Below are 26,329 nucleotides of genomic sequence, written 5' to 3'. Positions count from 1 at the left end.
AAGTCAAAAAATATATAGATGCACTACACAGTAAACGTGTGCATAGAGGGACACAGCCACACAGACACAAAGCATACACAACAAACACACATGTACTATATAAATATAAAAGCACATACAAAAAAATCCTTTGGCAATTTTTACATTTTGTCAACAGCAATTCAACAGTACTCATCGCAATTTAAAAGATCAATACTAAAAACTTTATGATACAATTAAACATTAATATAATAATGCAATTATTATGATGCAGACTGAGGCATACTGTGGGTGTAGCGGTGGTACTTTAATTGATATCAGTATATTGTGGTTTGTTGTTTGCAGAATGAACATCAATGATCTGTCTCTCTTATATACTATGTGCACGTATGCTGTAGTCTATATAGAGTATTCAGTTTGAACACTCAGCCATGTCCTGCTCTATGTGTTTTTGGTAGTAAACTGACTGGTCTTCTGCCGGAGAGTAAGTTTCACCGTGCGAAGCTTCTGGGTTTCGGATGCTGAGAGCGCGTTTACGTGCCCAGCTTCGTACGGAGAGGAACACCCGCGGTATTTCACTGCTGGAGTTTTGCACGGTTGATTAGAGGGCTTAGATGATCCAAATAAAAGGCCAACCTAGTGGAAAAATCAATAAGGGAAAGCCACAGATGGAACCCTTGTGCCAGTGAGTTGAGGCTGGACAAAGTGCTGACTTGCCTTTTTTGTTTAAAAAATCTATTAATAAAAAAGTATGCGGGCTTTAGTACTACAGGAGAGCTAGCAACAGCTGGAGAGTCCTGTCGCTGATTGGCAAGAGCCAGAAACATGGTTAACCAACACCCATCTAACCCTGGTGGAACAAAGCCAATTATGTCACGCTGTTGTAGGCCAGTCATAGTTACCCAAGTAATGATTCCTACAGTAGAATGTTACTATTCAGTTTCATGTTATTAAAAGTGTTATGTATATGTTGTGACTTTATTAATATTAGTATTATTATTATTATTTGGTGGCCTTCCCCAGTGCATTATGGGAAGTACTGAGGTCAGCTGGCCTCAGATGGAGAAGCAGGTACACGTTTCCTCCACTTTGCATTCCATTGACGCAGGGGTCAGCTGGAATTCTCTGGCTGTTTCTGTATTGGGCTGGAAGCCAGCAGAAGATTTTTTCAAGGATCACAATGGTGGGAATTACTTCCCTTTACAAACATACTCATTAAAACAATATTTGAAGAAGTACTCTTTAAAAAAAAAAAAAGATTCCCTATAAATGATTCATTTATGTAACGTCTGTGTTCCATTTTTGTGACACAGATGGTGATTAATGGTATTAGGAAATTTATACAAATGTCCAATATGGGGTTAAAAAAAACACCTCAAGAAATGCAATGCGGTTCTAGAACACTGACTTAGAATTTTGAAATAACAGTCCAATGAACCCACTCTTGGGTTAATAGCTTGTGCAGGACCTGGGGTGGTGACCTCGTATCTAGCAGTGCCATGGGCGGCTGTCCTCCTGTTGGCATGGGAGCTTTACACAGGGCACTTGTGCAACTGCCCCCATGACCCCCCACACACACACAGACACACGCACACACCCTCTCCAACCCGCCTCCCCCACCTCACAGGAAGCCCCCCTCAGAGTCCAGGCCCGGCTGCCGTGGGAAACGGGAAAACAAAGCCTCCCCGAGCTTTGCCTTAATTCACTTCATTTTCCTCTCTTAATCCCTCTGGCCTAGATAACAGGCACATCCTCCTGAATTTCTGACATCTTCGCCGCGCCGTTCGTCCGGCTGGCCCTCTCCTCGGTCCTCCGCCTCTGCTTGCCCTGGTTTACGTGTTTACAGGTTGTTTTCAGGTGTCGATTGTCAGTAAGATCAGATTCAGTTTTTCTTAAATAGTCGATGGTTAAACTCGTTGGCAGTGCGGGAACGTTCCCTGAACTGGCTCATCCCGTGAGCGGTGTGGCGTAGCCTGTTCTTCGGCCAGCTCCCGGGCCATAAACAAATCCCCCCCCTCATGCTACTGGGGGTTTGATCCCCCGCCATGACGCTTTACGTGCTGCGGCCTCATCTCTGTCCGCAACCCTCTCTGCTTTCCCCTCGTCTTAATATTGCAAAAAATGCAAAAGTAGGCCGGAGAAAGGAACCAGCTCTGTCTGGTGGCATGAAAAATGATATTTTAGAATGATTTCACTCATAAAGTGATTCTCTGTATGTCTACTGCTTGTGTGATGAGTGACGACATAGAAAACATTCTGAGCGTTACAGGTTGATAACCTATGATGCAGTTGGCTAAGCTGTGCAGTTTCTAATGCGGTTACATTTGATTGCTCTTGTTTGTTTCGGCTGAGAAATCTTTTAAAAAAATCACAATTCTTTTTTAATTCCCAAATTTTATAACGATGGATTTCAAGCCAGTCCTGTAGCTCAGACTGTCACCTAAAACAGGTTTTCATTCCAACCTTAACAAGGCACACCTCATTCAATGGCTAGAGATATTGTTGAGCTGCTAATTATTAGTGTCAGGTGTGCCAAATTAGGGTACAGGATTGTGGGTCTTCAGGAACATGGTTGATTACCACTGACTTAAAGTTTCAGACCATGGAAAGGGGACCGTGTCTGTGGCGGCAGCCGTTAAGATCATCCATGTGGACCATGGTGGATTCTCCACCTTTCTAAGCCCCGATAACACTCGATCAACAAACCCATATAGTACATACAGTATGTTCAGCGGCATGGTGGGGCTGTGAATACTACTGTACACAGCCTCACAGCAACCAGGTACTTTGGTTTTGGTTTGAATTCCAACCGAGGGCCTTTCTGTGTGGACTTTGCATGTCCCCCCCCTGTCCTTGTTGGTTTAAGCTGGGTACTCCGGTTTCCTCCCACAATCCAAAGACATTCAGGTTAGGCTAATTGGAGACTCTAAATTGCCTGTAGGTATGAATGTTGGAGCGAATGGCGTGTGGGCCCTGTGATGGATTAGTGACCTGTGTCCAGGGTCCGATCCTCTCACCCAGTGCATGCTGAGATAGGATCCAGCCACCCTATGACCCTGACCGGGAACAAGCAGTTTAAGAAAATGGATGGATGGACTAAGAACAATTTCTAGTATTCTTACAAGAATGAAAGAATGCAAGTAAAGAGAATGCAATGCTGTAAAGAACTTCATGTACACTAACTGGTGCAGTGCTTGTAACAGCTGTGTATTTTAACTTTATTGGTGCACATGTGGTAAATGTATAACATAGGTTAGTTTTTTCATCTTGTGACCCACCAGTGGTCATGCAACACCTGATCTCAGGTGTTGACTGTCATGTGAAATGCGGTGTTTTGCCAGAAAGGTTGCGTCATGCAAGCTGATTTTCCGCTGGTGTTCTGCTCTCAGTAGAGAGTAGATTGAAGTTTGAGCTCTGTGGCATTCATACACAAGGCCGTTTATATTTCACCCCAATTAAAGTAATAATAACAGAAACCATAATAATATTAATACGGTAATTCGTTTCCCAACATGCTCCTCCAATACCCAAGGCGGTTTATGCCGGTTAAGTGCAAGGTCTAGACAGGCCTTTCGCCCTAAACTCATGTCACGTGAGTTGCATATTCCCCGCCCTCTCTCCACATATCCAATCAGGGCTCGGTGACCTCGGCAGTGCTTCACAGCTTCATTTGTTCTTGGGGAAATTTGTTTTCCCCCTTGGTGAACCCCTGTTTATTTTTTTGTGCAGAACTGGTCCACACTCTTGGGCTCTTTGGCTGCAGTGCATCCTTTCTTCTCACCCCAAAATGATCACGTGACAAAAGAAGGAAGAGGTCAGACCCTAGGGAGCCAAGTTCTTTGAAAGCATCCTCCGTCCATCCGTTTTCTGACCTATTTATTCCTGGTCAGGTAGCAGGGAGCGCTGGAGCCTATCCTAGCACGCGTTGGGCGAGAGGCAGCAATACACCCTGGACAGGTCGCCATTCCATCAAAGGGCACACACACCATTCACTCACATGCTCGTGCCTAGAGGCAGTTTACTCTCCGCAATTTTCCTAACCTGTACAACTGTAGGAGTAAACCGGAGTACCCGGAGGAAACCCAAACAATGAGGACACGCAAACTCCCCACAGAAAGGTCCTGGCCAGGTTGTAACCAAGGGTAACACGGTTGCTTCACGGGCCTTCTTGCTGAGAGGCAACGGTGCTGCCCCCTCTTTGAAAGCAAAGTTTTGTTTTTCGGCATTTTTCGTTGCTGGGCCGGTCACAATCTTTTCGCTTATGGTCCATCCGCTTCGACCTGACCCCCGTCCACCCCGCGGTCAGCCACGCGGAGAAAGGGGGTTCAGCTACAATACCCTCCTCTCAGCGGGCAGGGAGAGCTCCGGCCCTGGGGGGGTTTGGGGGGGCAGTGGGGTACGTACTGCTCTCCGACTGGATAGGAAAGGCAGGGTGGGGGCCTTCGGGACTTAAGGAATGCCCACCCGCCGCCCCCACCCTCACCCCCACCTTTCCGTCTCCTGGGATTGTATCGGGTTGGTACTCAAGGAGTCGCGGCGAAAGGAGGATGTGGGCTGTTGGGTCTGGAGCTACGCGCAATGTCCCGTTAGCTTGTCTGTGACACTCGACAGCGCGTTCAGGCTAAGGGTCGGTTCCGAGACGCGAGGAGGCCGCAGGCTTCTGCTTTCATTCAGCCCATCCCTCTCCTTCTCTTACTCACTATATGAATATGCATAGGTACACGATATTAATGATGACTGTCTTTAAAAAGAGTAAGTAGAACTGAGGAACAATGTTTATATTGCTGTAATTTTTTCAATGTTCTGCATTGAAAATGGTCAATTTCAATGCAGAAATGTCATTTAATTTGGCGCAATTCAGACTCCATTCACTCTCTCTTCTTTTGTCTCTGTCTCTGTTTCTGTGTCTCGCACTCTTTCTCTCTCCCTCCGCTCTTTTCCTTTCCTCTCGCAGAAGCACGTTTCCTCTAATTGAGTGGAACAGCAAAACTCTGGTCCTTTCATGTGTAGCGATTAGCAGGAGAGGGGAAACATTAGCCAGCCACATTTCAGACTGGAACGCAGACTGCCCACCCCCCCACCCCCCCCTTAAACCACCCATCCGCCAATCCACTATAAATCAGAACACAGCCACTCCCAAACTAATTAATCGCAGTCTGCTGCTTTGAGCTTTCCTTACGTACATTAAGAATCAATATTAAGCGCTCTCAGAAATTAAGAACCACACTAACCTGACGACCAGTGTCCAATTAGGAATCATCAGTTCTACTTGTCAGACACCTGCACCCTGTCATAGTGGGGGGGGGGAGGAGGAGGATGATGACATCCACCTCTGTAGACATCTTCATAGTTGTAGGCATAACTTGGGCTTGAACCTGTGAGTCAGCAGCTGCAGTATATGCAAGCATGACATGTGACGGGGAGGTCATGTGCTTTTTTCGGTCTTGTTTGTTTGTCTGCATTTGCTTTCTGGTCAGCACTTTTCTTTGGGCACACGTAGCCGCTACGTCTTGGTTGCATATGAATTATTATGCTGTTTCATGTCTCCTTTCTTCTTATCTCTCTGTCTGTCTCTTTTCATTTCATGACATGCAACAGGTAGCCTAGAGCCAAAAAGGAAAGGAGAATCAGGGAGAAAGTTCATCATGAATGCTCCAAGCACAATTCTCAAAGTAGCTAATAAATAGTACTCTGTCCACATGCAGCTCTGGAAATAGTTGAGACCAAATTTTCAGTTTCACAGTTTATGGGTGTGTATGTCTGTGCAATATAACACTGTATATATGATTTTTGGATATTCTTTCATGAAGTATTGACCACAACTATTTAATTTTAATCCTAGCAAAAATCTTGTCATTCAGAACACGTATTTCCATGAAATGACAGCTTGTCAAAATACTAAAATGCAGTATTGAATAATGCAAACAAGTTTATACCAAACTCTTGTACTTTTTTTTGGCTTCTCTTTCTGAGCAGAGCATTCAGAATGAGGAAGTTTTAAATTAGGCTTGAAGTCGTATGTAGATTCTGTGCGTGTTGCAATTTCGAGAGCCAGTTGTGACATCTGTCAATCTCACGGGGGGAAATGAGTGCCGTCACAATCTGTGCAAGGTTACTTTGGCTTACTACGGCACCACTGAAAAGTGGGAGGGCAAAGTAGAGATGCTGCCAATCAGCTCCGTCGAGCAGGTGCGGCACTCCTGAAATGGAAAAGACGCAATGCTCGTCTGTAAACGGCACGGCAGTACGTGAGGTCTGGGATTGGCTGGAGGTTTTTGAGTGAGCGAGCGTGCTCCTGCCAGTGTAGATACAGCACAGTTCGTAAGTATTTGTTCACAATTATTTGTGAGACAATTTTTGTTGTTTTGGCTCTGTACTCCAACACATTGGATTTGAACCATCTAGCAATTACTGCCCTTTATAATGGGGGGTCAAAAAAATGTACAAAAGGGCTGTAATTTTTTACACAGATCACCCATTATGGGTGTAAATGCCCTCATATGAAAGCTGAAAGTCTGCACTTAAACCTCATATCTCCTGTTTCATTTCTAATCCGATGTCCTGGAGTATTGCACTCGACTTCTCAGTGACACAGCAGAAATTGTGTCACTGTCCAGATAGCTACAGACTGCACCGTGAATGCTACGTACTCGGGGGTTAATCTGCACCGTGCCCTCTGCAGAGGTGTGAAAGTAGCGCAGTGGGTCAGCGGGGCTGGGGGAGGTGGACCGCGAACGCCGGCGCATTGACCGGCGGTCACACGCCACAGCCCGCGCGGCGCACGGGGCGTTCCGGTCCCGCAGAGCGGGCGGGTGCTGGTCGATCCCCCCCCCCCGGAGAGGTCAGGGGCGCTGGCCCCGCTGGCCGGGCTCGATGTGGGTCACGTATAGATTCTGGATCACATCGATCCGCCCGTTTCCACTGCTGGGTTTGGATCGACTCCTCCTGCCCTGTGGTTAACATGCTTGGCACAGCACTCATACACACGCACATACATGTACTCACACATGTATGTTCATGCATGTATACACGCACATATGCATCCATGCACATTTATGCTCACGCACACACACGCACGCACGCACGCACACACGCATACACACATACGCTCACACCTGTTTACATACCGCTATAGTTCCTTTAACACTTTTATCATTATTAACTGGAGCCTGCAGTACTGTAGCCTATATCAGTGGAGCACAAGACTACAGGTGGAAGGTGATTTGGCAGTCACTCATTTTAACACTGTGGGAAGCATGCACATGGATTCTGTCCGGACCTTGGGTAAAGACCTTTGGACTCACGATCAAACGAATCTCTAGAGGCAGAGCTGCAGGAATACACTGCATGGACCTCACGGCCCCGATCAACCCCCCTCCTCCTAACTGCTCTCCTGCTGAGGGAGGGAAGGAGGGGGGGCGAGGCAGACCTAGAGACAGAGGGTCGGGCCACGAGAGAGGCAGGAAATGAAAGGGAGGTGAGGGAATGAGTCTGCGTGCATCTGTCTCAAAACTAGCGACAAAAGTAGCAACAAAAAAAAAACGTGTTTAATTAAAACCGGTTCAGTCGAATGCGGTTTAGTTGCGATGACTGCGGCTGTGGCGGTGCGCGCCCTCTCTGGTTTGTGCGGTAGCGTGTGTGGCTCCTCCTCCGGGCCCATGGCTCCCTCTCAGCTTCTTTTGAATGGAGGGGAGCGCTGTGCTTGAGCCGCGAATATAAATTCGAGGATCCCCTGCCGCAGATGAAACGGCAGATAGGGGCGGGATTCCGTGACCGCACGACCGAGCGGCCCCGGGGCCACGCCCTGATCAGTGTCACCGTGCAGAGTGGGGCCGACGCACTGATCCCGCACGATCACCGATTACTGGCAGCGTTTGGCTTCTGCTGTTCTCTTCACGGCCAATCTGTCTGTGGCCTAATTTTAAATTTAATTGGCTATGACCAAGACAAACTGCATTCTGTGTTTCTATCGAAATAAAGAAACACTTTCGAAAGTCAAAATTAATGACAAATTTTGATTGAATCCAGAATTGTGCCTCCATTTTGGATGGGACTACCCACTTTCCACTTTGGCATACCAGCGGAATAGTCATTAGTTTTTTTTAAATGTGTATTTTTTTGACCTACATGGCAAGAATCATTCACACCAATACCAGGCTGTGGACATATGGTAACACAGATGAAAGAGAGGACACACTGAAACTTAATCAAGCTCTTGAGGAAGGTGAAGGTCATGACCGATCGATCTGGGAAGACGACCGCGGGTCTGTTTACCCCGGGGACGAAGCCCCAGCGCAGGTGACCTTGTGGTTATGTACACCCGCATGTGAGCGTCCCTGCGGTCCCTCTGTTGATTTTTACACAGGGGGGGTCAGAGGGCACGCACGTGTAGACCGGTCTCGCACACAGCCAAGCCGGTTCCGGCCAAATCCCAAAGTAGGGAGGGGGTCGGAGGTCAAAGGTCGCGCATTTCAGAAGAGAGAAACGGAAAGAAATGAAGGATCACAGCATGGGGTAATGCGCAGAAATGGGGCGTGCTGAGACTTTGGCGCTAAAAAGAAGCTTCCGGAATTCCTGTTTGATGAAGTGCATCACACTCATTAAGCCCTTCAAAGCCTCACTTCCTGTCAGGCGATATTGCAGAATGCAGGCTGATGACCTTACTTGTAAACCGCTGATAGGCTGTCCATTAGGACCACTGTATGTAAGTTCAAACGGGAGTACATAAACCATACTGTTTAAACTCTGTAAATGGCTCAGCTCATTATTTCGGCTTCTGAATTACTTTTTTGTTGGACAATGCAAAAACAAGACCAGGTTAAAACCTAGTATATGGCTGGACCTAACACGTGATCCGGCCGACCAATGGTGTAACTTCATCACTCACTCACTCACTCAATCACAGACATTCACGTTTGTAGGGCTGGCCACGCTGGTGCGGTCCAGCCAAATAGTTTTTGTTTTTTTTTTGCTCTCCAGCTTTCTTTTAAATGTATTGCATCATTATGTCTATTGTTTCATTGTGCTGTCGTAAAGCACTTTGAACATGTGGCCTGAAAAGCACTTTACGTGTGATCTTATCATCAGTAGTACTGTTGCTGTTATTAAAATATCAGTATGTTAATGGCAAGATGGAGTGATATGCCGATGTATGAGTTTAAGACACATAACTGACATTATTTGTATGTCTCATGCGTATTATATATATAATTTTATTCTCAGTGATTAAAGGGCTTCCATTAAGTATGCAGTAGGCCAAATTTGGCACCTGGGCTTCTGTTTGAATATACCTGTCCTACAGACTTGGCTTATGTTACAAGATTTTTGTGAGATATTATAGGATATTAGTCAATCCAAGCTGTATTCACAGTGTAATCTGTTTGTCCTTCAGACGACAGTAAAATACACAAACTTTGGTGAGGAGACGGTCTGAAATGTCACCGTGGTAACAAAAGAGATAAACAAATCTGTTTTGGGTGGATGATTACAGTTAAGCCTCAGATCAGAGGTGGGTTGTGGGTCGGTGTATTCAAACAAAGGGGCTGGGTGAACTGGCAGCCTTCTTAGAAAAGGGCTGGCGCGAAACGACATGAAAGTATGAAAACCGACGTCAGAATACCCGCCGTGGCGACGTCTCTGTGTGGGAAACGCGACGAGCGCGCGGCGTAGAGTTACCGCCAAAGGCCATTCTCCCTTCGGCCTTCCGTCTGAAGTACCTGCCGCCGTCACTTCAGTGAAATCTATTTAAAGAGATATTTGTTTAACTTCTGAGGGAGATTTTTCCCCCCCGGTTCCTCTTTGCTCTGCTTCCAATTGCCACTTGTAATTCGCTAATAACCCGGCTTGCCCTCGTTGTGAGTAGCCAATCAGGAGGCCCCTCTTGAGTCATTAGTAGTCCGTAGTTATTATCGAGTTTTCTCTCCACCTTAAGAAGCACGCTTTTACGTTTTAACGCTTGATCCAGCTTCAGTCGTGCTGATGCGTGGCATCTGTCGAAAAGAAAATGAGAAGGAGAGAGGGATGGGAGAGAGGAGAGAGGAGGGGGTATTACTTCAGTGTTCCATTGTCGGGCTACCACCGGTCAATTACTCTGGCAAACTAGCCTGAAATGTATCTTTCCTTTCATCAATAATGTAGACGGTGTGTATTCGTGCATGTCTGTATGTGGTGTGTGAGTGCATGTGCGCGCGTGGGTGTGTGTGTTTGCGTGTGCTCGTGCATGTGTTGTGCTTGTGTGTGTGTGTGTTTGTGTGCATGCGTGTACATGCGTAAGTGTATTTGTGTATGAGAGGAGTGATAGAATATCTCCGTACCCCATCTCCCCGTCAGCGTTCGCTAGCGAGATGCATCAGCAGATTGTCCCCGGCTCGTGTTTAGTGATCGCCGGTGTCGATGACATCACGCCGCCGCGCAGATGTCGGGTGCGAGCGGACACCCCCTGCGCGAGGCCCCCCTCCCCAGGTGAAAAACGATCGCGGGCGTAATTCTTTTTTCGGTGTCGGGTTACTTCCAGGTGACTACCTGTCCGTTAGCGCAGCGGTAAGGCAACACCGCCATCTCGTCGTCATGAGCACCTCGCCAATCGCGGGTGATTAGCCTCATGTTTAATTCGGTAGCCTCTGCCAACGGATCACGTTTGCCAGGGAATTCATTTCGCAGGTGTGAATAATGGGGCTGGTAGAACATACTGTACCCTGACAGGACTGTTTATGGGTCTCTGATTACTACTGAGCAGGTCTCTGTGCAAAAAATGTTCTTGTGCTGTTATTAGCCCATCTACAAGCTTGTGTGAACAAGCATACGGAAAGGTCTCTGGGGAAAACAGGGAGACGTGTCACCCCCAATATTTTCATATGAATTTATGGCTAGACTAGATATTACGCCCGCGAGACTTGATGTTTGACTACGTGAGACTAGGTGGTCTAGCAGCTTGTCTCCCCCAAAGGTGAAATGAAACCCGCTCCTATAGGGACGAGTCTCGGTCCTCGACGTACTCAGAAAGCCCCCCCCCCCCGTCCCAGTAGACGTGAATGTGAACATATTTTTTATGTGGAACTTTCGGTGTGCAGAAGTGCAGCATGTGTGTTTAAGCAAATTGGGAAATCGTATTAGCCCTATTATCAAAGTGCTGTGTCTGCCATCGTCTCATCAGCACGGAGGGTGCACCATTAGCCTCAGGCATGTGCGCGACTCTTAGGGGTTGGAGATAATGATAATCTTATAACATTGAGATGTTTCAATGCCCCCCCATGCGGACACGGGGGGGGGGGGGGCGTGCCAGGGCAGTGCAGTCGCCCCTGAAAAAATAGCACCGCCCATTTGCCTGACGGCGGAGCTCTGCCCTGGGGCCCTCTTTTGTTTGGAGAGAAGGTGGTGTGAGCCAATGGGAACCCAGGGAGGCTTCCCTCAGAGACAGGGGGTGTCAGCCCCCGCTGATGGATTACCGCGGGTAATTCCCCCACCGTACCCGGGGGTCAATCCATCAGCTGGGGGAGCTGGGAGCCGAGGGCGGGGTCTCGTGATGTCATAGGGGCCCGCTTTGCCATTCTTAACATGTCGGATGGTGGGGGGGGATTTTCATTGTAACTAGGCCCAGAGTAAGACCGTAAGGCTCCACAAGCTATTTGAGTGCTGCTTGTTTTTGTTATTTTTTTCATACGAGTAGCAGTTGGTCTGAAAAACATCTCGAGTGACTAGGAACTTTTTTCCCGCTTTTTTTTTTCCGCAGCGATACTCTTGGCATCTCGCATTCTTCCTCTCGTAGATCATCGTCTAGATCAGCAGGCCGTGCTGCAGACTTTTTTCAGGCAGTTTTTTACGATGCAAACCGACACCCTGAAACTCAAAGCGCTTGTTGCCGCGGAAACGGCCGCCCTCTGTTTTTTTTTTTTCTCTCCTCTTGCTTGTCATGAATGAGGTTTTCTTGGCTTACTGATCTTTGGCCTAAAGACATTTTAACAGTTGAATCAACCTTGGCCGAGATCCAGATTGACTGAGGCACACAAAGCTGGAAATAGACCCAAAGCAATCACACTGATAATAGTTGGTGAAGTTGACCCCTTTGGCTAAGGGACAGAACAAATCTAAATAAAAACTTGCTCATACCTGAATCTTAGCAGGTGGTAATGATTGACAGTTGACAGGAAGGTTGATGTGAAATCACTATTTTGTGATAACATTGTGAAATGTGATTACAGTTAGGCTATCACCTGGTTAAAAAAATGAAAATGTGTGTTCACATGCATATGTGCGAGAGAGAGAGAATGTGAAGGTGTGTCTTTGAGTGTGCATGTGTGTGTGTGTGTGTGTGTGTGTGTGTGAGACAGAGAGAGAGAGTGAGAAGAGAATGCTAAGGTGTGTGGGTGTGTGTAGATATGAGAGAGAGAACATGAAGGTGTGTGTGTGTAGAGGTGTGTGTGTAGATATGAGAGAGAGAATGTGAGTGTATTTTAAAGTGAAACCGAGCGGTTGAATGGAGCACTAGAGGGGGCAGGACATGTCCGGTCTTGTCTGTTGTTTGCAGTGTGTAGGAGCTGGTAACCATGTGTGCTGTATGTTGACCTATGGCTCGGAGCACGGAACAGTGTCAGAGTGCGAGTGTTCAGGCTGTCACCAGCTTGTTAGGGGGTACGTGCGTGCGTGCATACATGGTTGTGTTTGTGTGCGTGTGTGTGTGTGTGTGTGTGTGTGTGTGTGTTTGTGTGTGCACCTTTATGAGTGTGAATGTATATATCCCAGCGGAAACAGGGAAGGACAAATATTTTTGTGCTGTATTTTCATTTTATTTCAATGGCTGATTGGTCTAATGGCATTAGGGAGGATGTCCTCTGTAAGTGCCATTTTTGCAGTGTAAGGGATAGGAGAGGAGAAGTTGGGGTAAAGATTTTACAGTTGAATGGATGCTTATTGAGGCTTGAGGAGGAAGAGACAGCGGCATCCTCCCTGCTACATTTTCCCTTTGCAATAGAGGCTGCTGTTGGGACTTTAACGTTGGCAATTGGGGTTTTGTGTGTCCTAGATGCTTCAAAATGGATATGAAAGTGATTTGTCGACAGTGTTATTTTTATGGATTTTTTCACCTCAGATTCTTGAGGGGGACGGTCCTCCATGTCCTCCGTGGACGGACCTCCTGTGGTGCGCACATTCTCAGCCCATCCCATCCTTTTTCCTTTGCCAGCTTTATTTGACCCCGCCCTGCACACATAACACTGCTCTCTCTTCATCGGCGTTTCCTCTGTCTGTCTGCGAACACGCCTGCTCGTTCATGTGTTCCTTCCTCTCTCACGGCGCACGAAGCCGCGCGGCCCGACCGCCGCGAGGTTCCTCCGTGGGTCACGGGCCCCGCCCCCCCCGGGCCTCGCGATGCCGTCGCTGGGGTGCTTCCTGCTGCGTCGCCGTTTTAACCGCCTCCCCCCCTCTCTCTCTTGGTTTGTCTTTCAGGAGAACCTGCAGCAGCTCGTGGTTATGAACCTGCCCAACGCCCTCTCCATCAGCAAGGACCCTCTGTCAGGTAACGTCAGCCTGCCCCTCCCCTCCCCCAAACAGCTGGAGTGACACCTCAGACCCGGGGTGTCAATCAAACTGAGAGCTCCTGGGCAGAACGTGCATCTGAGGCACCAGTACAGACACTGGGCCTGATCCCACCTGTGGCAGTGCTAGCAGCTAACCATTAGCTGTTAGCTGTGGTACAGGGAGCCCCACAGGGGGAAGCCGGGAAGAGAAATCCCAGGGAGGGAGGGTATTAGTTGAAAGGGAGTTTCCTTCCTCATTGCCCCTCTGAACGATTCGGCACCCGCTGTTTACCTCAGCCCTTTTCTAAGCCTCTAGCACAGTAGTTACTCAGCTGACCTGGTTCAGAGGGAGCAGCAGCGGTGGCTGACTGAGGACGTTTCGGTCGCGTACGCTGCCTCGCTTGTGCTCTCAAAGGACTTCAGAGATATGGGACAGGCCTACGGTCACAACAGGCTTTCAGAATCAGGAGAAAATAAAGAAACTGGTGAATATAAATGAATAAATGAGAAGAACCGGACACAGCATTGCTGAAGTGTGCTCTGAGGACAACGTTGATCTCCATGCTGAGCTGCGTGGGTCCATAGCTGGCCTGTGCCCAGAGATTGGAGTTACTTGGAAGAAGTACTAAGGAGGACATGCGTAGGCTATAGCGTATGACATTACATATAATTAAGCTGTAATTCATGGCAGTCTGTGGTGTATTGTGATTGTAGTGTGGTGTTTTGTGATTATGATTCAGCTAAGGGGTGGGTGTTGGCCCTTAACCATGATCGAATCACAATATACTACTATATGGTATATTGTGTCAGTTATTGCTTAAATATATGTAATGTAGTTTTATTATTTTATGAAACATTTGCCATATATGATAATAGATACAGAGAAAATTCAATTAAAAACTATTTCATTACACAAATAATTTATAAGAGAGGTACTTCCTGGCTGCTCACACGTAGTCCCAGATGGTTGCTATGCAACATTAGTAAACACTTTTTGTTTTGCCAAACTAGCTAGCTGGCAAGCTAGCATTAGTGAGCTATGCCTTATTGATGTTACATATGTAATACATCAATAAGCTATGTTCCCCTTGAAGGTGCAACCACTCAAAAATTGTCCAACATTAGTGGGATCACCAGATTTTGTTTGGTAGAGGAGGTGCGTTGCTCTGTGTGGTGAGGTGCTCTACCTTCTCCTGTCCCTGTGCTTGAAGACGATTGTTAAAAAAAATCTTTTTCACTTTTGAGTGACTGGCTGCGTAGCTGCAGAGTGATAATTGAAATAGAACTATAAAGCATTAGACTATGGTATACATTTATTATACCACAGCTTTCAACCTATCAGATGGCGAGATTAGAGCTAACTGTTTTATGATATACAATGATGCTGTTTTTCTTTTGTCAACACTTATTATATTTGCATTTTGCTTTAGTGCACAGTGCTTGTGTGTTTGCACAGGTTGATATTTTTATGGTGTTGTTCTTGTGAGTTTCTGTGCAGTGCTGTTAGCCTGATAAAAAACTAATCAAGAAACTTTGGAGCTCTTGTTTTGGAAAGTTGAGTGGAGGGATAGATGGAGGGGGCATAGAGGGGAGCAAATGAGGAAGAGAGCGGCATAAGGATAGGTGTGGAGGAAAGGGAAGGGTGAGACAGAAAGTGTTGTTTTTCTTTCTCACACATTCTCTGCGGTGCTGAGGTGCAGATGGGTTCTTGAGCGAGCTTTGCCGTTCGAAGGATGCACATGTTGGCGTGCTTTAATGAGGTCAGGAAGTGGGAAAGGCAGGAAAGCCCTTTGCTGCTCTCCTCCCAGAGCACTGACTCTACAGCCCAGAGTCACAGAGCCCAGAGTCTACAGCCCAGAGTCTACAGCCCAGAGTCTACAGCCCAGAGTCTACAGCCCAGAGTCACAGAGCCCAGAGTCACAGAGCACTGACTCTACAGCACAGAGTCACAGAGCACTGACTCTACAGCACAGAGTCACAGAGCCCAGAGTCACAGAGCGCTGACTCTACAGCCCAGAGTCACAGAGCGCTGAGTCTACAGCCCAGAGTCACAGAGCACTGACTCTACAGCCCAGAGTCACAGACTCTACAGCCCAGAGTCACAGAGCCCAGAGTCACAGAGCGCTGAGTCTACAGCCCAGAGTCACAGAGCCCAGAGTCACAGAGCCCAGAGTCACAGAGCGCTGACTCTACAGCCCAGAGTCACAGAGCGCTGACTCTACAGCCTGACTTAAACAGCCTGTGACATGCAATAAATAGACCACAGATGCCATAGGCTGTCATAGTACTGCTGTAGTGTACAAGATGAATCCTCGCACTGTTCGGATATGAGGCACATCAGGCATCTGGACTAATTCATTAATCCTTGTTTCATCGTTATCATTAATCCTTAATTCATTAATTCTTGTTTCAAAATTGAAAATTCAAAATTTTTGTGTTGCGGAGGAGGGGGGGGATGCTAGTATGGATATACCATGAATGTACTCCACTTCAACAGGTTGTCAGCCTTGAATACAAATTTATATTGACATTTAACGGAGGCAGTCAGATAATCCAACAGGTCGCTTATGCAGGAGGTGGCTATTCAGGAGTTGTGCATACCTGCATTACATGTCTATGCAGGGTCTGTGAATGCGTAAAATTTATCTGTAGAATAGCTGGTATTTTTCATTGTATTTCTGTGAAGAACATAAACTAGCTCTGTACTGTAGGATCAGAAAGAAATTCTGGCCAGGGAATTCCCCTTTGTGATCCCACTGTCTGCGGATTTGAAGCACCATAATTTGAAGTCCAGCTGCTCATCCTCCCGTTCATGTTCAGTGATGTCCTTCTCTCCTTTTGTTTTTGTTACGAGTGTTTTGCATGTTTGTTCCTGTCACGGACAAAAATAGTTTTTCTTTTATCAGTTTGTTTTTTCCCCCAAGTCGCTGTGCTGAACTGATCAGTGGATGGCGGTAGATTTAGGCCAAACAGGCTCCAGTAGATTCAGGGCTGAGCTTATCTCAGTAGTTTCAGAGATGAGCCCATCCAAGTCTATTTAGTGATTGACCCTTGCGTGGGGGCCAGCGTGGGTTAAAGGCCTTCCCCAGGGGACCGTGATGCGTTAAAGCCCAGTTTCGGACTTGATGTGGCCATTAAAGATCCAGATCTTATCAGGAAGAGGAGGGGCTTCCTCGGTGTCTCGTACAAGTTCCCGACCCGACCTTCTCAGCGAGGTCAACCTTGCTCATTCCTCAACCTGATTGGCTCGGTAATTCCCTCCCTGTCCACCTCAGCTGACAGATGACAAGCATTCTGCTGCACAATGATCTACTATGCATCAGCCTGGTGGTGTTACATGCACAACTTACAGTTACCTCCTCACTGTGAAGTCCTTTGAGATTCAGAATATAAATGTGATGTGTTATTCGCGATAGTAGCATTTGGTGATAGTGAATTGGTTTATTAGTGTCTGTGGTTTATGGCGTCTCCCTGGTGACAGTGCCCTATTTCTAAGAGGATTTCTCATAGATTTTAGCCTCCTCCTGACCTGCTTTGGCTGTGGTGTATCGACTGACACTCTCTGTGATGGCCTATGATTTAATCAAAGGGGGGAGGAGGAAGGGTGGAGGGGTGGTGGGGAGGGGGGTCTGGGGGGTAATGCTTCAGGCTGTGTTCAGACAGCAGGGAAAACCCACTGCTGGGGTTTCTATGGGATTAGAGCTGAGTTTAGAATCTGTTTCTGATTAACTAGGATGGAATTGCATTTAGGGTTTGATTTTAATTGGGTTTTGGTGGGGATTAATTGCATTTTAACTGGGAATGAGTTGCGTTTAGGATCGGGTTTTGCATTTAGAATTGGCCCTAACTGGGATAGTTACATTTGGAATTGGTTCATCTTTGTTGAGATTGATGGGTATGGGATTTATCTGGGGATTGATTGGATTCTTACTCCAAATTGCAGTTGAATTATATTTAAGATTGTTTTTTATTACAGTCAAGTCATGTTAATAGTTGGTCTTAATTGCCTGTAAAAAGCCTATAGTCGTTATTATCATTAAATAATTACATGCTGTTTGTTTTTTTCCCCTCTGTTTAAGTGATGTATGTATGCTGTTTGTAGATATTTTAAGACATGCCAGTGTGTGTCCAAATGACATCTAGCTTTTCCCCCCGCAGCTAAAAGCATGGAGGAGATGAACCGGCTGCTGCTGCTGATGCTCGGCTGTGCCGTGCAGGTAACGCCGTCCCCCGCTAACGAACCCCGACGACACATCAGTTCCGCTGCCGCCAGGTCTTAGGGGTCTTGTGGTGCATTCTGGGATGGCAGGTGTGGGAGTTCTGGAGGCTTAGGTTTTTTTTTTTGGGTGTTTGGACACCATTTGTATGTATATAACTATTTTTAGGGCGAGAGAGAGAGAAGGAAAGGGAGAAGCTTTGCAGTCCCAGCATACACCTGCACTGACAGCACTCACACAGCCCCTCATTATTTGGTTAGGTAATGAAGTGTTCGTTGAAACCAAAGTGTGCAGTAATAAAAACTAGCAATCAAATGAGTCCCTCCAAGTGAGCGGGTTAATCCCCCCACCATGGCACCCTCAGAGCCGTGATACCACCTCTGTCTGTTACCCACTCTGCTTTCCCCCCTGTATGGATAAAGGCAGGAAAGGAGTGCACTCTCCTTTTAAAAAATGACATTTAAAAATGTTAGAATTCCTTTTGGTGCGTTGGTCCAAGAACTGATGTGGGACTGTAGCCATGGCTGCCAGCCTAAGTATTAATCCTGGAATGCAGTGAGTAATTCCTCAGCATGGTCAGTGCCTTACACTTCCCTATTCTCTCCCCCATAAATACTCAAAGACCCTGAATGACACACGATGTATTAAATTATATCTGCCGCCCATATCCAGCGTTGCCAGATTGGACGGATTCCCGCCCAATCAGCCTAATTTGTTAAATGTTACTGTGCGAGGAAAAACGGCTTCAGGCGGTTCACTTTTTTCAAATCTGGCAGCACTGCCCGTATTTCAGTCTGTGGTCCGTGAGGTACGTTGCTCGCCCCCTTGCAGTAAAGCCCGTGGAGATCAAGCTGGCTCAAACATTGTTTTTCTCTCCTCCAGTGCGATCGAAAAGAGGAGTTTATCGAGAAGATCAAGCTGCTGGACATCGAGACGCAGGCTGCTATCGTCACACACATACAGGAGGTGAGGGGCGGGGTCTGGGTGAGGTGTGCACAGTAGGCGGGGCCAGTGCAAATTTTTTCATTATTATTATTATTATTGCTGTCGTTGTTGTTGCAACCTTTATGTAGCTGGGAAGTTTCAGAATTGCAGTCTCATTTGCCAGTGAGGGCTAGTTCAGGTGCTGCCGTCTCCATGGCGACGGCGTGTCGAATACGTCCGGTTTATCCTAACTGCGCCTCGCTCCGGGGGGGGGGGGAAATCTGCAGGTGACCCAAAACCAGGAGAACGTTCTGGACCTGCAGTGGCTGGAGCTGGCGGACCTCCCGACCGAGGAGCTGGACCCGCTGTCCCGCAGCATGGCGCTGCACCTGCGGCGGCTCATCGACGAGCGGGACGACTGCGTGGAGGTGCCGCGCCGACCGCTCCCCTTCCGCTCGGTCGCCCGCGCGGTGCGGTTTTCACCGTACTCAGAACCGTACAGCAGAAATCATCAGACGCGATACAGGCTGCTCGCATCGTTAGTTTCACGGTCGCTTTTTTTTTGTTGGCTGTTAATTCTGTCAACATCAACTGCTCTGAGTGCCTCCGACGCTCAGGATACACTTCCTGTGAGGAATGTTAATGGTTCGGTAAAGGATTTCCTCGCTGTTACGCATTTAATTTGAGAAATTTCTCCAATTTGAAATTTCACATTTATGCAGACCACACCCAGTGCGGCTAACGGTAACTACGAGCATAAGGACAGAGTAGGTTGCCTGGGTTGGCTGTTTGTCACTACGCAAATGAATGGAATTAAATGTGGTATTAAGAGGATGCTTATTACGCTAGCTGTGAACTGCACTGTCAGACCGTTACCCGCTATAACCTCGTGTTTATGCAAGCCGCGCAAGAACATAAAATCACCTCCGTTTCGCTGACGCACTCATTCTGTGTGACAAAACCAAGTACATAAGTTCCTTCCAGCAGATTTATAAGAGCAGCAGTGACTACTGAGGGTATGCTAGCAGCAGTAACAGTGTAGCAGGGACTGCAAGAATCAGCTGTTCCATTAGCATAATCAACTGTTCTGCTGAATATTCGAGTATCCTATTATTCAGTATGAAATTAAGTTATACAGTCTGGATGAGAATAGATTAAGCATTATTGACCACTTGGTGTGCCCAATTTTCTTTTGGCTCCACATTGAGGAAGTGCATACAGTTATAGAAACGATGTTACGCAAATATACTCACGCACACACACACACACACACACACACACACACACACACACACACACACACGCACACATACACGCGTTCTCAGACACCTGCACTGAGGAACAGCGCCTTGCCCGTTTTTCGGGTAGCCTGACCCCGCCCTCCCGTCCAGGCGATCCTGGAGCTGACCCAGGAGAGGGACTACCTGCAGTCCCAGCAGCCCGCCGCCCCGCCGCTGAACTCCGCCCCCGAGCGCCCGCTCCTCCGCGGCGGCTCCGTCCCCATCCTGGGCAAGGAGGAGCGGCAGCACCTGTCCGTGGAGCTGGCCGACAGCAAGGCCCGGCTGCGCCGCTCGCGCCAGGAGCTGTGAGTGGGGGTGGGCGTCAGCACGGGGGTTACTAGGGGGTTACCCTGGGGGAGTTACCAGCGGGGAGGGCGGCATTACCAGGGGCGTTACCAGGGGTGGAGGGCGTTACCAGGGTGTGTTCCAGCGTAGTGGCTGGGGTGTGCGTAACCAGGAGTGTTACGGGGGAAGTTCCTTGGGCTGGGGTCAGGGGAGTTGGGGGGGGGGGGGGGCTTACTAGGGGAGTTACCAGGACTTACTGGGGGAGTTCCTAGGGGCAGGGTGTTACCAGGGGAATTATGGGGGGATTACCAGGAGTGTTACCACGTGAGTTACTGGGGGGGGGGGGTTGGGGGGTTACCAGCAGTGTTTCGGGGAGTTTCTGGTGGGGGGAGGGGGTGTTGCCAGGGGCGTTACTGGAGCAGAATGCAGGGGGCGTGGTGAGGCACAGACAGGAGTGTGGTTGTAATGAGACTGATGCATAGATGGATGGATGGAAATTCTGAATCCACATTTGTCCCGTTTTCCCACCACAGGGAGGAGAAGACGGAGCAGCTGATGGATGCCAAGAACGAGATCGAGAGGCAGGACCTGGAGCTGCAGAAACTCAAACAGGAGGTCTGTGTGACGAGGAACCTACGGAGAGACAGTACACATTACACACAGGTCCTTCACACACTGACACAGTTATCCAAGTGACAATAATGCAATCCACCAGTCTTGCCTCCAAAGAAAAAAATTTCCTTCCCCGTGTCTTAAGTGGCAAGATTTATGGTGTCAAAAAGCTCTTAGTAAAGTTTTTATTTCCCTCCTCTCAACTGGAATAGTCTCTTAAAAATGTAACACAGCCTAGACTATTCAATTAGCATACACTTCTACTCTGTGAGATGGATTCACCTAGAAGGAACCCTGAAACACAAACCTGTGGTTAGATACTCTTCAACACAGCAATATATTTTAGTTATCTTTCTCAATATTAAAGTCTTTGTGTGACTGACACTTTGTAATGAAATAAATCTTGTAGTTTATTTGTGATTTTGGAATGCAGTTTTAGCGTTTAACGTGTGCTCACCTGTGTCATCCTGTGCTGTCCTGTGTCCTTCTATGTCCTCCTATGCTCTCCTATGCTCACCTATGCCCACCTACGCTCACCTGTGTCCTCCTGTGCTCACCTGTGCTAACCTGTGCTCTCCTGTGTCCGCGCGCGCAGAGCATGCAGCTGCTGGCGGAGGCGCGGTCGGCGCGGGTGTACCGCGACGAGCTGGACGCGCTGCGGGAGCGGGCGGGGCGCGTGGACCGCCTGGAGACGGAGCTGACGCGCTGCAAGGAGAGGCTGCACGACGTGCACTTTTACAAGACCCGCGTGGAGGTCAGGGCTTGTGTATGCTCACACACACGCGCTCATATGCACACACATGCGCACATACGCACATGCACACGCACATGCAGACACGCGCGCACAGACGCACACACACGCGCACAGGCACACACACGTACATGCACACACACACACACACGGACGCACAGACATGCATGCACGCACATGCATAGACACACACACACACACACAGGCAAGGACATACACTCACTTGTAATATGTAGCCCCTAATGTGCCGACTGTCTGTTTCTCTCTCTGTCTGTCTGTTTGTTCTTATGTGTTTGTCTCCCCGTTTGGTTGTTTGTCCGCGTGTGTTTTTGTGTGTGCACCTGTGTGTGTGCGTGTGTTCGAGCAGGAGCTGCGGGAGGATAACCTGACTCTGATGGAGACCAAGGCCCTGCTGGAGGAGCAGCTGAGCGGGGCCAGGGGCCGCTGTGACAAGCTGCACGAGCTGGAGAAGGAGAACCTGCAGCTGCGCTCCAAACTGCACGATGTGGAGATGGTGAGGCCTTTCGGTCCTGAGACGCATTTCGCTCCCACTGTCTCCACAGCTAGTTTGTTTCTGTGTTTCTGTGTGCATGTGACTGCTTGTCCTTGTGTATTCACATATACATTTACTTTGTGTCTGTGTGTGTAGTGTGTTCATGTGTGAGGGTGAATTTCAAGGTGTGTACTTATGTAGTTATGTATTTGTGTGTGTACGCATACATGTGTATTTATATATTTACTTGCATACTTTACTAGTTGTCTACGACCATGAAATGCACTTTTTTTTGTACATCGCTTTGGATAAAAGCATCTGCCAAATGAATGTAATGTAATGTAATGTGTGAGGGCTTTTTTTTTTTGTTTGCTGATGTATTTGTATTTGCGTCTGCATGCATGCATGCTTATTAACAGATTTACTTGTGTGTGTGTGCGTGTGTCTCTTCCTTTCGTTTGTATCTACTTCCTTGCATGTGTGGATGTTTGAATTTGAATGTTTCAGTTTGTATGTTTCAGTTTGAATTTGGCTGCTGGTGTATTTCTGTATTTGTGTATGTATAAGTGTGTGTGTGTGTGTGCGCGTTCGTTATTCATATTAAATTTGAATTTGCATGCTAGTGCTTCTGTGTATTTATGTGTATAGGTGTTTTTACATTATTGAGTTAGAATTTGATTTTGCATACTGGTGTGTTTGCCCATATTTAAGGGTGCGTGTGTGTATGGGTTATTGATATTGAATTTGAATTTGCATACTGGTCTGTTTGTGTATTCACGCGTATGTGTGGGTGCATGTGTGTACAGGGTATTGATATTGAATTTGAGTTTTCATGCCAATGTATTTGTTTAGTTGTGTATTCACGTGTATGTGTGGGTGCGTGTGTGTACAGGCTATTGATATTGAATTTGAGTTTTCATGCCGGTGTATTTGTGTATTCACGCATATGTGTGGGTGCGTATGTGTATGGGTTATTGATATTGGATTTGAACTTGCATGCCGGTGTGTTTGTGTATTTGTGTGTTCACGTGTATGTGTGGGTGCATGTGTGTATGGGTTATTGATATTGAATTTGAGTTTGCATGCCGGTGTATTTGTTTAGTTGTGTATTCACGCGTATGTGTGGGTGTGTGTGTGTATAGGCTATTGATATTGAATTTGAGTTCATGCGTTTTGTATTGTTACGTGGTGTGGTGTGTGTGTATTGTATGATTGATTTGATGCGGTGTGTTGTGTATTTGGTACGTGTGTGTGTGTGTATAGGTTATTGATATTGAATTAGAATTTGCATGCTGGTGTGTTTGTGTATTTGTGTGTTCACGCGTGTGTGTGTGCATAGGTTATTGATATTGAATTAGAATTCACGCGTGTGTGTGTGTGTGTATAGGTTATTGATATTGAATTAGAATTCACGCGTGTCTGTTCTGCTGCGGCGGTGTGCACAGGAGCGCGATGTGGATAAGAAGCGCCTGGAGGAGCTGCTGGAGGAGAACATGATGCTGGAGGTCTCTCAGAAGCAGAGCATGAACGAGTCGGCCCACCTGGGCTGGGAGCTGGAGCAGCTGGCCAAGAGCAATGACAGCGGGGAGGGTCAGTACACACGCACACGCATGCACACGCAGACACGCACATACTCGCGCACATGTACTCACGCACGCGAGCACACACACTCGCAATCACACAGTTTATTTCTAATCTGCGAAGTCAAATATGTACCAGGATAGTGTTATCAGTCTCATAAATTAGCGTTATACAGTTGGGTTTTAAGCCAATTTGAGTACTCTGGAGTAAGTTTGATAGTTTGAAACATGACAGTGTTGCCAACATACACACAGTGGAAGTCTGGGCCTTGGAACAGAAAGAAAACCTGAGATGCTGTCTAAATTCAAACACTTGTGACCTCTGTCTAATCTGTTATGTGGCAACTCATACACCTATTTAGGTCAAGATTCCTTTTTTTTCGGAGATTCAGTCTTATATGAGTGAACAGTAAAGCGGAGAGTACTTTTCAGGCACAGAACTTCTGTCCAGCTTACATCTAAATCATATTTCCTCTTGGCAGGAGTGACACTTCTCCTGAGATATATTGGCCTGAGGGAAATATGCAGTAATATTCTTCTTCCCAAACCTTGCCCAGTTACGGAGATGTTGTATCTTCTGTAATACAGGCATGGTTTCTTTAATCGCCTTTTTAGGCCAGGGCGGAAAGCCTGAGTTTTGAGTGCAGTGAAGTATTGTGGGAAGTCAAATGTGTACATTTCTGTACCTTAATTTAATATCTCTGTGAGTAAAAGTCTGTTCACTCTGTCTACTCAAGCATTAGTCTCTTCTATTAGGCAATTAGAAGTGTCTAGCTCTGACAAAATGCTGAAATGTTTAAGAATGCTTGATGTTCCTCTTACAGTTGCGCACTGTAGTCACTGATGGTCTTTGTCCTCATGACGGCTCTTTATTGGATTATCTAGATGAGAAAACTGGGTAGAGAACCATCTCTGTTTCGGTCTTTGTGCTGTTTTTTTGACATTTGTATCGGCTAGAATGTCTGCCTTTTTTCACAAGGGTTTGAGCCTCGGAGTGAAGTGTTCCCGACAGAATATTTATGCCTTCGCATCGACTGTTCTAGCCTATGAATCAGCACATCAGACTTTGCGTCAGCATTTTGGACTGTCTCTTTGTGACCGCGTCTCAGACAGCAAATGCTGCCTTTGCAGGGGCGCCTCATAGGGCAGGAAGGCACTGAGGTGTCTCATTCGAAAGTTAGGAAAAAAAAATGATGCCTAAGCTGTTTTCATTCAGACGATTCTGAAAGCTGCATCAGAGGTATCCTTCGCTGAGTAGGATATCCCATAGGTCTTTGCGATTTCCTCAGGCTTCTTACTTAAGTTAAAATAATGGTGGCTGAATACTGCAAAATGGCAGTTACGGTAACAATGGAAGAGCTTGTTTAAAACTTGATCATTTGTTGTTGTTACATTTAAAAGGTGCATTTTAATTATGTATTTCACTGGAATAATGTATGTAATGTTTTTAAGCCTCGGTGAGCTTTCCATGAACTAGCCAGCTAGCTTTATAGTAATCATGCACCACACCACCTCTGCATAGAAAATGAACAGAATGCGCTGAACGGCGGTGTAACCACAAAGACTGTGATGCCTAGGTAGTCTGCGACCCCCTGTTTCCAGTTCCGGTGTCATTATGTGTCGACCCCTTATTGGATACAATGCTATCATGTGACTGTGCACTTGGAAACTAAGTTCTGCACTTGTGTATGTATAGTTGCGGTTTTGTTGGTTAACTTAATAGCCTTGTTGCCTGTGAACTACTAAAGATAATACTGCGTTCCTGTTTCTGCTCACAGCGCGGAAGTCGTTCGTGTTCGAGCTGAACGAGTCTGCGCTGAGCCGTCTGCTGAAGCTGGAGAAGGAGAACCAGGGCCTCCAGAGCCGCGTGGAGGAGCTGCGGGAGGCCTCCCTCAACCTGGACCAGGCTCAGCTCCGCACCCAGGAGCTGGAGAAGGAGAACAATCAGCTCAACGAGAAGGTAGAACCAACCGTACAAACGGTCCTTCCCGATGGCTTTCTCTGGTGTCTCTCAACCTGCACTAAAATCATGACTACACTTAGAAACTAGTGGACAACCACAACCTCAGCGAAAACGTTAACAAAACGTACAAGCCTTCCCAAACACGTTCTCTGTAGCTGCGCAGAGAGGTGTTTCCCCACCTGTACCAAACCCATGTCTGTACTCACAGAACTAGAGAAGGGCAACATAACCTCAACAAGATGATCTAATGACTAGCCAAATCCTCCTCTGTATTCTTCATTAGTGTCAGTCATGCAACCAAATTGGGTGGGAGGATGTATGGTGGTCCTTGCTTGTTACTATTGTGTGAATGAAAAAATATTAAGTTGATAATGTGTATCCTATATTGGGTTATGTAACTGACACCTGAAAATTAGAATGTTTTTGACATTAGACTGTTCCCCTGAGAAACTGTACTCCGGTCAAATAGTAAAATTGCACTGGGAATTAAATGATATGTTATAAGGGGTGAGTTGTGTCATGCCTTTATTTGTCTGAGTCGAGTGCGGTGTCTCTGTGATATTGCTGTGTCTCAGATGGAGAAGCTGCAGGTGCTACTGGAACAGGAGAAGCAGGCCACTCACGACATGGGGAACCTGGGGGAGGAGCTTCTGAAGGACAAGCAGAAGCTGGAGAAGGCTCTGGAGGCTGCCCAGGCTGAGAAAGACAGACAGGTGAACTGGCGCATATTCTCC

General features: G+C 47.2%; 1 protein-coding gene across 1 annotated transcript in view; it reads left to right on the top strand.

Moving 5' to 3' along the window:
• ccdc88c (coiled-coil domain containing 88C) overlaps positions 1–26,329 on the top strand; it is a 74,868-nt gene that overhangs the window by 21,361 nt on the left and 27,178 nt on the right. The window contains 11 exon segments of the mRNA XM_064332357.1: positions 13,420–13,489; positions 17,649–17,707; positions 18,590–18,673; positions 18,919–19,059; positions 20,023–20,216; positions 20,730–20,811; positions 21,404–21,562; positions 21,927–22,073; positions 23,498–23,642; positions 25,411–25,592; positions 26,171–26,308. Of these exon segments, the coding sequence (XP_064188427.1) occupies positions 13,420–13,489; positions 17,649–17,707; positions 18,590–18,673; positions 18,919–19,059; positions 20,023–20,216; positions 20,730–20,811; positions 21,404–21,562; positions 21,927–22,073; positions 23,498–23,642; positions 25,411–25,592; positions 26,171–26,308 (1,401 nt within the window).

The sequence above is a fragment of the Anguilla rostrata genome, chromosome 1 (assembly GCF_018555375.3).
Source record: "Anguilla rostrata isolate EN2019 chromosome 1, ASM1855537v3, whole genome shotgun sequence".
Lineage (NCBI taxonomy): Eukaryota > Metazoa > Chordata > Actinopteri > Anguilliformes > Anguillidae > Anguilla > Anguilla rostrata.
This window is presented reverse-complemented; position numbering and strand designations above follow the sequence as displayed.